This window comes from Nannospalax galili, unplaced genomic scaffold (genome assembly GCF_000622305.1).
Source record: "Nannospalax galili isolate Female #2095 unplaced genomic scaffold, S.galili_v1.0 scaffold8, whole genome shotgun sequence".
Classification (NCBI taxonomy): Eukaryota; Metazoa; Chordata; class Mammalia; order Rodentia; family Spalacidae; genus Nannospalax; species Nannospalax galili.
Genome location: NW_008358318.1, coordinates 1,249,631 through 1,262,402, shown reverse-complemented (window position 1 = coordinate 1,262,402; position 12,772 = coordinate 1,249,631). Strand labels below are relative to the sequence as shown.

At 37.1% G+C, this 12,772-nt stretch overlaps 1 protein-coding gene across 6 annotated transcripts in view; it reads right to left on the bottom strand.

Moving 5' to 3' along the window:
* The window catches only part of Nf1 (neurofibromin 1), a 314,026-nt gene that overhangs the window by 243,659 nt on the left and 57,595 nt on the right, over positions 1-12,772 (bottom strand). For all 6 annotated transcript variants that reach the window (XM_029557899.1, XM_029557898.1, XM_029557900.1 and 3 more), the window contains exons 4-5: positions 10,360-10,550; positions 5,043-5,149 (exon numbers count right to left, since the gene is read on the bottom strand). In XM_029557899.1, coding sequence (XP_029413759.1) covers positions 5,043-5,149; positions 10,360-10,550 — 298 coding nt within the window. The remainder of the gene's footprint in view (positions 1-5,042; positions 5,150-10,359; positions 10,551-12,772) is intronic.

The following is a 12,772-nucleotide window of genomic DNA, read 5'->3' as shown; positions in this document are numbered from 1 at the left end:
CCCTTTCCTCCCCAAGTTGGTAGTGGTCAGAGTATTTTGTCACAGCATTGAAGAACAAACTAAGACAGGGTTGATGCTGCATGTGTGCAAATGCCCAAAGAGGCTGGAAGAGAATGTCAGATTCCCAGGCGTTTGAATTACATGTGGTAAGAACCACCTGACATGGTACTGGGAACCGAACTCTGGTCCTCTGGAAGAGCAGGCTCACGTACGTGAACACATAGTCTCCAGTTGATGGTGCTGCTTTGGGAGATTTAGGAGATGGGGTCTTGCTGGAGGAAGCATGTCATTGGGAGCAGGCTTTGAGAGTTCACAGCCTGTGTTTGCTGTTGAGATATGAGCTCTCAGCTGTCTGCTTCTGCCACCTCTTGTGATGCCTCCCCCACTATTATGAACTCTTCCTCTGAAACCATAAGCCAAAATAAATTCTTTCCACTATAAATTGCCTTGGTCATCATGCTTTATCACAGGAGGAGAAAACTAATATAAGCAGAAAGCATTCTTTTTTGGTCTTTTTGAGACAGGGTCTTCCTGTAGCCCCAGCTGACCTGGAACTCACAATATAGACCAGGCTAGCCTTGAACTCACAGAGATCTGCCTGCCTCTGCCTCCCAAGCTGCTGGGACTAAAGGCATACGCCACCACTCCTGGCTAGCAGTAAACAGTCTTAACCAGAAGTCACTGCTCCAAACCCTGATTCTAAAACTTTTTTACATTTCCTCCCTGATTTCTTCAATGAAGCACTGATCATTCATGAGTATATTGTTCAAAGCAGGCATGGTGGTGTATGTCTTTAATCTCAGCACTCCAGAGGCAGAAGTAAAAAGATCACTGTGTTCCAGCTCAATCTGTTCTGCTTAGCCAGTTCCAGAGCAGCCTGGGCTACACAGCTACATAGTGAAACCCGTCTCGACAACAACAAAGAAGGTGAAAAAAACCAGTATTGTTCAAAATCCATGTATCTGTTTAGTTTCTGTAGTTTTTCTTGCTATTGACTTCTAGTTTTATTGCATTATCAGCTTACACGATATTATTTTGATTCTTTTGTATTTGTTAAGATATGATTCGTGGCTTAGAGTGCCATCTGTTTTAGATGGTTCCATGGGCTCCTAAGAAGAAAGCTTTTGAAATCTTCATCTGGAGTTCTACCTATGCTAGTATCTTTGAATTCAGTAGTTGGGGATTTATGATCTTTTGAAGGAGTCTATTGCCTTGCCTTTTGTGTTTCTTACATTTCTCCTTTCTTCTGCTTTGTGGAGGAGGGCCTTCTAACTGAGCTGCCTACTCTCAAAGACTCAATCCCCAGGACCAAATGGAGAAAACAATCTGCTTGGAAGCGGAAGCTGTTCCCTTTCCCTCTGCCAGAGAACTGCAGTTTAAGCCGTGCTGTTTACTTCTCCATACTGCCCATCTCTTGCTTTTTTTTCTCAAGTACTCTCTAGATTTCCAAAGCTCTTCCTTGCTGTCTCTCAGATGTACAGAGAAACACTAAAGAACTTGAGATGCTCCAGGCAAGCAAAGGTCACAACTACATCGGTGGCAGTCCAGGCTGTCAGCTATGCATTATCCCCAAATCAGTCTCCTCAGACCCAGACTCCAGGCACTCTCTAGACTGCATTTTCAATCCAATATAGCTCCATACACATGTACTGAATATATTTTAGGTTCATCTTTTATAAATTTATTTTCCTTATCTACAAAGAAATTTTCCTCTGGGAAAGATGACATTTCTATAAACTATTTTAACCTAACAGTCTCTTAGGAAAAACTCTTCCCAAAGACTTGTAATGAAGAGATACTAGATTTTATTACTTTTACATAAAGTCTTTCAAAAATAGAGATGAGTCCTCTAGTACTTATCTATAGAATCTTTTAACTGTGAATTTCTTTTTCTGGACATGCAAATGAGTAACTTGTTCTCCAAATCAGTTTTTATATTCCCTTTGCTCCTGTTCTTTCCATGATATCGATGGCATTGCATTTCTGTCTTTAGCCTACATCTTCCTGCAGTCATCAGCTTTACCCTTACTACATGGTAAGTATATTATATACAGTAATCTAGTCTTGATTTCTATGTACATTTAATTACTTCTGTTTTATGATGTTTTTTTTTTTCAGACAAGTTCTCCTATCTCAGGCTAGCCTCAAGTTTCCTATATAGCTGAGGATTAAACCTCTAAGTTTCCTGCCTCCACCTCCAATGTGCTGAGATGATAGCCATATGCCACCATAATTAATGGTGCTGGAGACTGAACCCAAGCTTTGTGACTAGGTAAACACTCTACCAATAGGGCTATACCCCGGCCCAAGTTCAACATATTTCTTATTTGACATCTTATTGATACCTCAAACTCAGTAGATCTAAAGCTGAATTTATCACTTTTTTGGCCATTTTGTTCTCTACCATTCATTCTTTCCCTTTCCTGCCTTTATCATGTGCTCTGTATTTGGTGATATCTCTATCTCTAACTTCATATATTTAAATTGATTACCAAATACTATTCTAATTAAATGCTACAGATTCTAATTCCAAAGTACTACCAAATGGGCTCCCTTATCACCCCATTCTGTCTAGACCTCTATACCACACCCTCATCATGTACATGACTATATAATCAAAACACAAGAAGTTCGTGTAATATAACCCTCTACCAAGTCACATCATTAATTTCATGCAAAGTGGTATCTAGAAAAAAGTACTAATCACTTGAGTTCCTTAGGGACAAACTCATATTTTTATTAACCTCTGTACTTCCAACAATTAATGTGGTTTCTTATATATGATTTCTCCATAAATCTTTATTTAAGAGAATTTTAAACTATTACTTACTTTTACTGTTCACCAGGAAAAATTTCTATTTCTTTGTCATTGTTAACTAGAGCTATCTTTCAGTGGCCTATTTAATATTAGCTTTATATTTTATATATTCATCTGTATATATTCTAAATCTATGCTTATTAAGGAACTGCATTCAATCAGAGGAAGCTACCTCAATATAAAACAAGTCATTCACCTGTACGCCTATGTTCTTTTATTTCAACATGAAAATCATCTCAGTCACCTACCACAGATAGAGAATCACTTAAAAAAAAAATGTTTTAAACAAATCCTTATTCAGAGCGACCTGGACTAGATTTATTTCTAAAATGTCTCTGTGATGGTTGGTCTTCACTATCAACTTTCGGGAGTTTAGAATCACCTAGGGGATACACTTCTGGGCTTGTCAGTAACCAGTTTCCAGGGAGGTTTAACTAAGGATGCAAGATCTCCTGTGAATGTGGGTGGCACCATGCCTCAAGCTACGGGAGCAGATTATATAAGAAAGCAGAAGAACCTGACAATCAGCACTCATCTCTCTGCTTCCTGACTGCAGATGCAATGTGAGCAGCTGCCTCACACTCCTCCTGTCATGCCTTCCATGATGGACTGTATCCCCTCAAATCATGAAGAAAATAAACCCTTCCTCACTTTTTTTATTATTTTTATTTTGTGTGTATTAGTGTATTGACTGCATGTATGTAAGTGCACCTATGTCATGCAATGCCCAAGGACATCAGAAGAGGGCATCAGATCTCCTAGAACTGGAGTTATAGACAGTTGTTAGCCACCATGTGGGTACTGGGGATCGAACCCAGGTTTCTACAAGAGTAGACAGTGCTCTTAACCACTGACCCATCTCTCCAGCCCCAACCCTTCCTCTCTTAAGCTACTTCATGCCAGTATTTGGTCACAGAGATAAGAAAAATAACTAATACAGTCACTTAACAGTTGTGAAGTCTTAAAAACCCCACTTAAATTTCCTTCTTTTGTTACTTTCTTATTTATTTATTTACTTATTTAGGGGGAAGTTATAAGCAATCAAGCCCAGAACTGTGAGCATGCTAAGCACATACTACAACACAGAGCCATACCCTAGTTCTTAAACTTAATGTATAAATGATTTCTAAATTTTAGCATTCAGTTAGTTAACTGTTCAACATATACTAGAATCTTATGAGTTTTAAGACTGAGAGCAGTAGCTCAGTGGTAGAGAACTTCCTTGACATTCATGAGGCCCTAGGATCAAGCCCTAGCACCATAAATAAAACAAAATCTTGAGAATTTCAACCACAGACTGAATGGTGATCTGTTAGCTAAAATAATTTCTGTCCATATCACTCATTTTTCTTTTTATTAAGGTTACTGAAAACTGATTAAATCATGACTTGATTTTTCAATAGTAATGACTCTATTTTCTTTCTTTTTTGGTGATGGTGGTGGTGCTAGGGGGTCAAACCCAAAGCTTCATTCATGCTATGCAAACATTCTATCTATGAACTATACACCCAGCTATAAATCAGATTCTTTAACTTTGAAGGTTAGCATAAGAAGACACTGGTCTCCTTGTGGCATCCTTATGCCTGTGTTCTCATTCCACATTCTCCCTCCTCCAACTGGTTCTTCCTTCTCCTGCCAGTTCTCAGAGCCAGCAGGACTCAAGGTCAGACATTAAAACCACTTTTTGATATTTTAATACCTTTTGATATCTTCTTTCTGGAGATGAAGGTCCCACTCTGTAGTCAAACATGGTCTTAAACTGACTACAAAGTCCAAGTAGCCTCAAATTCTCCTGCCTCAGCTTCCCAAGTGCTAGAAGTACAGGTATGCAACATCTCATCCAGTTCAAGACTATATTCTTTAAGCACTATAAGTTCTATGACAGCGAAACATTTAACTTATTTAACTTCTACAACCTAGAGTGAGCCTTAAGGGATCAAATCCCCCCAAAAATATATTCTCTTTATTAAAAGCAAACATTTTGGCTCCAGAAAACTTTCCACTGCCAAGATGTAAGATATTCATTTTTCTCTACTGCATTATTTTCAAATATTCAAAACTTAAGCTATGTGCATTACTGGCCGTTTCATAAGAACATCTGCACTATAAAAATGTATTAATAGATTTTATATTTATATATAGTTCACTTAGAATTACTATATTTGTAACACTGAGATTTGACCCATGGTGATTAATCTCAGGTATATAGTACATTTAAACCTACCCTTCAGGAGTCGTTTTAATTTTGCACAATCCACATTGATATACTGTAACAATTCTATATCATGGACATCAATATTGTCTTCTGAACAAACTGTTAACTCCTGTAACCTGAAAAGTAAAATAAAAAATAATAATTCATCACTTTGTCTTAGAACAGGCCAAGATTCTATTCAATAAGAGATTATGAGTTTATGAATAAAGACACACATAAAATAAGAGCAGATATAGCTCTTACTTAAAAGTTAAAGGATATAAGCCATTTAAGGAACATAATGGAAAAACTGATATTCCAGTTAACTTCATAGCTCCATCTTTAAGACCCAGGTTGTCTAAATTCTATTTCTCACTTTAGATAGGTTGCTTTGGCAAAATTAGTTAATTCCAAGATTGGGGTAGATTTTCAAAATGTCTAGGTCTCCCTGAACTTGAAAACGAGGAAATTAGCAATTGCTATAGTCTCATCAAAAATAGATGAGGTTGGAAAAATGGCTCGGCAGTTACAAGCACTTGCTGCTCTTTCAGAGGACTCAAGTTCAGTTCCCAGCACTCATATGATGGCTTGCAACCTCTGTAACTCCAGTTCCAAGAGATTCAATGCCCTTTTCTGGCCTCTGTGAGCACTGAACACAAGTATACATACATATGTGCAGGAAAAATACTCACACATTAAAATAAATCTTAAAAGAAATCATACAGATGCACTTAAATGGACTCCCAACTGTCAAAAATTAGACAATTTGAGCATCAAAATCTTTTTTTGATCGCATTTACTTATTTTGTGTGCACACTAGCACACACATGCCAGTGCACATGTGTGGAGGACAGAGGATGACCTGTGGGAGCCAGTTCTCTCCTTCCACCATGTGGGTTCCAGAGATCAAGCTCAGGTCATCAGTCTTGGTCATTAGGCACCTTTACCTGCTGAGCCATGTCATTAGCTCCCACAAAAAAAGTTTTTTTCTACAACTGTAAGACACCCAATAAAGAAAAAGTATGCAATAATTACTGAAAAAGAAAAAATTATGGGTAATCTTTTACAACTCTTAGAATACCAGCTCATTCTGAAAAATAATGGCAGAGTAAAGGCTCTATCATGCATTATCTATTTAGACCATCTTATAAGAAAATAGTATTAATAATGAAGGAAAATTCTTCTACAGGAATCACACTTTCAGGCAGGTATGGTAGTTCATGTCCATCATCCCAGTACTCAGGAAGATGAGGCAGAATGATGATTTTGAATTTGAGGCCAGCCTGAGCTATAGGGTGAAAACCTATCTCAAAAAAAAAAAAAAAAGGCAGAAAAGGGGATGGCTCAGTGGTTAAGAGCACTGGTTGTTTTTCAGAGGACCTGGGCTGGGTTCCCAGCACCCACATGAAGACTAACTACATCAGTAACTCCAGTTCCAGGGAATCCAAAGCCCTCTTCTAGTCTCTGCAAGTTTGAAGATGCATGGTGCACTTATGAACATGCAGGCAAAACACCCATACAAGTAAAAATAAATTAATTTTTTTTCTCAAAAGACAGAAAAATAGGCGTGGTGGTGCATGCCTTTAATCCCAGCACTTGAGAGGCAGAGGTAGGCAGATCTCTGTGAGTTTGAGGCCAGCCTGGTCTACATAGTGAGTTCCAGGCCAGCTGGGCTATAGGGAGATCCCGTCTCAAAAACACCAAAAATAAAAGAAAAAGACAGAAAACGAAATTACGGTTTAATACAAAAGAACCTGGATTCAATTCTTACAAAAAAATAGTAAGTCCCGATTTAAAAATAAAGAATGAAAGATGGAGTACAAAATGCGTTATTTGCTGTTCCCAATAAATAATGGGTCCAATGATTATCAGCAGATAATAAAAAACACCAGGCAAAAGTTCTACAAAAAAATGTTGGATAATGCTGGTAACATCTAAGTCTGACAATGGGGCTACATAGTGAGATCTGTTCCAAATAGGGGGAAAAAAATCAAATTAAATATTTTGAATGGTCTTCCCACCACAAAACAACTAGGTCTAGTACAGTTATACAGAAATTCTGTGATGAAATTAGCTAATCTTCTATATAAGATAGTACAGTAGGCTGAGAGATGGCTCAGAGGTTAAGAGCACATATTGCTCTTCTAGAGGACTGAAGTTCAGTTCCCAGCACCCACGTTAGGCAGCTCACAACCACCTGTAACTCCAACTTCAGGGAATCCAAATCCCTCTCTGGCCTTCATAGGCACACACAGGAAACATAGCCATAAATAAAAATAAAAATATAAAGTAAGTATAGTCTACCCAGAACACAAGATATTTCAGCAGAATAAAGCTATGTTATAATTTTTTCATTAAAAAAAGACACCATGTCTGGTGGTACAGGTCTATAATCACAGTCACTGGGAAAGCTTAGGCAGGAAGATTCCAAGTTGAAGGCTAGCCTAGGCTACAGAATGAGTTCGAGGTCAGTTTGAACACCATGGTGAGACCTTGTCTGAAAATAAAAAGAGCACTGCGGTTCTAGCATAGTGGTAGAACATATGAAGGCCTGGATTCAATCTCCAATACTGTTCCCCATGCCACCAAAAAAAGCAGAGAATTTATCAATAAGAGAACTGGTAAAGCTCAACTAATCTTATAGTATTACTTCATTAAGAACGAAATATAAAAATCAATTTTCAGAAATAACTGCTATAGTTTAAGTCACCTGGCTATAAGAGCAACATCCTAAGACGTCCCCATCTAAATCAGATCACCTTAATGGTCTGCTAAATGAGTAGTCCTCTAGTAAGATCAGCTCCTATTTCTGGTGTTAACTAATGAAAACACACATGCAATTACATGTTATTTCATAGATCTGGCTAGTCTATCCCCAAAGCCAATGACATTCTAGCCACAACTTCTATTCTGGGAACAGAGAGTGAACTAGATTTGGGAAATAAACAAAAGTTGTGCATTTGTATGAACTAATGCTATAGAATCCCACAGAACAAAAGCTGTGCTGGATAGCTTCAATTGTCAACTTGACACACCTTGCTAGAGGGAATTTCAATTGAGGAACTGTCTCTATTGGACTGACTTGTGGCCATGTCTGTGAGACATTTTCTTGATTGTTGAGTGATATGGGAGGACCCAGCCTACTGTGGGTGGTGCCACCCCTGGGCAACTGGTCCTGGGTTGTATAAGAAAGCAGGCTGAGCACCAGCCAGGGAAGCAAGCCAGTAAAGTGTTCCTCTATGGTCTTTACTTCAGTTCCTGCCTCCATGCTCCTGTTCTGAGTTCCTACTTTGGCCTCAGTGATCAATTATGACCTGGGAGATGTGAGATCAAATAAACCCTTTCCTCCCCAAGTTGGTTTTGGTCAGTGTTTTTATCACAGCAATAGAAAGAAATTAGAAAAGCCTTTGGTGACTCTTAAGATTTCTGGGGTTTTCAGGGGCTGGAGAGATGGCTCAGCAGTTAAGAACACTGACTGTTCTTGCAGAAGACCTAGGTTCGAATCCCAGCACCCACATGGCAGCTAACAACTGTCCGTAACTCCAGTTCCAGGGGATCCAGCAGCCTCTTCTGTCCTTCGCTGGCATTGCACAACACGGGTGCACTTACCTACATGCAGGCATAACATTCGTACACATAAAATAAAATAAATAATAAATTTAAAAAAAAGATTTCTGGGGTTTTCAAAGATGGTACACTATTGTATTTTATAAAACAACTGATGCATGAATAGACTAAGAAACATTGTGGGTTTTTTATGTTTTCTATCTTCAATTAAGATTTTTTTTTCAAATAGTAAAGCTAATCTAGTAGTTGCTGAATGAAAAGGGTACTTCTTATAACTTTCCAGCATCCTGTTTCCGTGTTTGTTACCTTGCTGACTCCACTGAGTATTATAGCTCAAAATATAAAATGTGGTTACTCAAAAAATTTCATGGAAACACTGTTGTGTCATATAAACATTAACCAAGATCATTAATCATAGACCATTAAGTAAAAAATTTAATTTTCTTTTAATAGTCAGGTTATAGAATATTGTTGCTTAGCATCATAATGACAAAAATAACTTTTTTTTTACAACCTCAAAACACCATGGCTCAAATTCTTAAATTATCATGTGTATTATCATTCACCTTGGTGGAAAACAATTAAAGAGGAAATCCAATAGAAGCCTGTTGTATGACACTGACAAGTCAAAGCAAGGCACCAAGGCACCTATGTTTCTAAAAGACTTTATGTTATTAATTCTCTAAGTGGTATTTGTTATACTTTTTACTTGGTCATAATTAAGAGCCCATTTGATTTGACTTGTATAAGAAAGGTAAATCATTTTCATGAAAGCAAATTCCAAAATTACTTTATAATTTCATCCCACTGAGCAAAAATTCAGACCAGTTTCTCCATGTGTAACATCACAGTTAGGATTCTGACTTGTAAGTAAAGGCTTAAATTGCACTTAAGACTTTTTATTTCATTTTTTCTACAATATATTTTCTTAAGCTTTATTTTTTTTAACATCACAGCTATGATTTTGATTTGTCAGTAAAGACTATTTTCTACAGTACATTTTAAAAATCTTATTTTACTCTGTGTCTGTGTATGTGTAACCACACATGCATGTGTGGAAGTCAGAGGACAACTCTGCAGAGTTATACTCTCCTGTCTTCACATAGATAGAACTCAGACCATCAGGCTTGTGCAGCAAGCACCTTTACCTTGACCTTTGTGGGGTACTTGCCTGCCCCCTTTGTTTGAATAAAGATAGCACGGTGCATATTATGAACACTCAATAAATGGTACTCCACATACACTTAAAACACAGTCCACTTTCCAGAGAATTCTACTTTTCAATTACTTCCCCATGTTTCTGTATTTCCTGGTTTGTTTTAGTAATTCAGAATTGTGTTTACACAGCTAGTAGATTATTAGAATCTTCACTATTACTTCTCAATCATTCTACCTGATTCATATAGTTTAATTTAAAAGAATATGTGAAAAACACCAAAGCAGGACTAGGGATGTAGCTCAGTGGTGGTGCTCACCTACCAAGTACAAGACCCTGAATTTAAAACTCTGCACTGCAAAAGAGATAACAGCTTGGCCATGGGAAGTATCTTTTCCTAAAATTTAAACCTTCAAGTTTATAATAATACTTGTATCTAATTATATACATCAACATCTCCAACACAACTTCCAATATTACATAATTAAAATTTCAAAGAAATTAATACATAAAATTTCAAAAAAAAAAACCAGAAAATGGTCATTCTGTTGACTTTATTTTTATATTGATAAGAATTCTAAAATGTATGTTTCTTTAATAGCCCCAAATAATTTATACACTAACCTTGTAGAAATGCGACTAAAGACTGCATTGAAGTTGTTGCAGCTGAGAGAAAATAAAACCCCAGAGGCAGAATTCCGAAGTTCAGCTGCGTGTTGGTTTCCTTCACGACAGGTATGAAGAAAATGGCAGATTTCTGGCAGTAACTGTTTGACCAGCATTGTTTCATCTAATCTCATTGTGTCCTTTGGTTGCTAAAATGGAAATAATCACATAATTCTAAAACTTTCTTAAGTTTACCTGCAAGCATTTGCTATTATGAAAATTTTCCAGCATACAGAGAAGCTGAACTAGGATGACACTCACACAGCCCCCATCATCAATTCGGCAACTGCTATCCTTTCCTCACATCTGCCACATGGACCTACAGATGGTCTAATACAAAACACACATCCTCACCCTATGATTAAAACGCAAGTCCAACTCTTCATCCACCCTCATCAGTCCCCAACTTCTGCTTGCTCCCTAGTTTATCAGTCAGTCCCTTCCCTTTTGGGAAATCTGAAGTTTACTGTGAACTCTCAATATATTTTATTCTTATTCAATGGTAAATGTAGTATGTCATTTGTCTTTAATAGCCAGAGAAATTCCTGGGTAGACATCACACCCACTTTTGTACAATCTGACCAAAACACATATTATACACTACAAATACTGGGTTAAATTACTTCAAAGTAAGTTATAAACATTATACTATCTCAGCCTTTGTGAATGTCAACATATCTTTTCTCCAACATAACTTCAAAACAATTACACTAAGGAATAATACAGTTCCATATATCAGGTAATACCCAATCTAGATTCCAATTTCTCCAAACTGTGAAAATGTCTCCCATAGCTTTTTTCTCAACGAGGATCTAAAAATGACTGTTATGTTCCTTCAATTTTCTTTATTTTACAATCTCCCCATACACTCCACACATACCATTTTAGCATTCCATGACACTGACTTTAAAAACTGGGTCAACTGCATTACAGACTATTTGATTATTTCCTAATGGTTTAAATTACTAATCAAATACTGGCCCAAGTGGTACATGCACAAGAACATGAATAATCCCCAACTCCACAAAAGCAAACAAAACACAAGCCAAAAATAAACATTTTCAGTAGTAGAGCAAGAAAGGTAATATATATTTTATACATTATACAATTTATACTATGGCCACTTGTACCAGCATTACAATTAGGCTATCTTCAAAGAGTAGTAAAATCAAACAGGAGTCAATAATATAAATGATCACTCTCCAAAATATATTTATTAATGTATGAAAATTTTTTAAATGTTAATGAAAAAGTTATGGAAACTGAAAGAGGCAACACAAATATTCTACACAACTCAACATAGGCATGCCTGATATATGGGAAATTATGAAGTGCTAAGACTGCTGCCAGGAACTAATGCAGACATTTAAAACTGCCCAGTGTCCTAACCCCACCCTGCTATATAACGTTTTTTCACTCTTTCACTCCATTTACAAATTAACAGAAGACACAAAGCTAAAACAACCAGCTCCCCTTATTTTAAGTGGAACTCTTAACAAGACTGTCTTACAATTTTGGCTTATGGCCAAGAGTCAACAAGAATTTAAAATAATATGCTGTGCTGGCAAGATGACTCAGAGGGTAAAGCCCTTGCCATGTAAGTTTGATGATCTGAGTCTGATGCCCAGAACCCACATAAAAGTGGAAGGGGAGAACTAAGTCAACAAAATTGTTTTCTGACTTCTACACGTGCACAGTGGCATGCATAACCTCCCCGAAACAATATTCACAAATCACACAAACACATGATAATAGAAAAAATAAAAATAAATATTATGCTTAGATTTTTCTGGTCCACAGGCTTTCCTAATTGTTTTTTCTTCCAATTCCCAGCCTAATCCCATCCACTTCTGACAATTCCTTCTCTTCTCAATAATACACCCAGTCTGTCTGTCTGTCTGTCTGTCTATATACATACATATATATATATATTTTTTTTCTTTGTGTCTTTTTGAGACAGGGTCTCCTTGTAGCCACAGCTGGCCTGGAACTTGCTATGCAGACCAGGCTGGCCTCGAACTTACAGAGATCCTCCTGCCTCTGCCTCCCAAGTGCTAGGACTAAAGGCATGTGCCACGATGCCCGGCCCAGTACTCATATATTAAAGTCTCTTCCTTCTAGTTTTACTGTACAGAACCACAACACATGTATACGAGTGAAGCTATTCTGAATAAAAATAAAAGTCTGAATTCTTGTGAAATGAAGAGAACATAAGAAAATAAGTTAACTTTAATGTACATGAATAGACAAATCTTTTAAAATAGACGTACTTACATAAACATTTCCCCATGTTCCACAAAGAATTAAAGTTAATGAAGATTAAAACACTTTGCTTCACACCACAGAAATATTCTTTTAAAAAACCTCACAT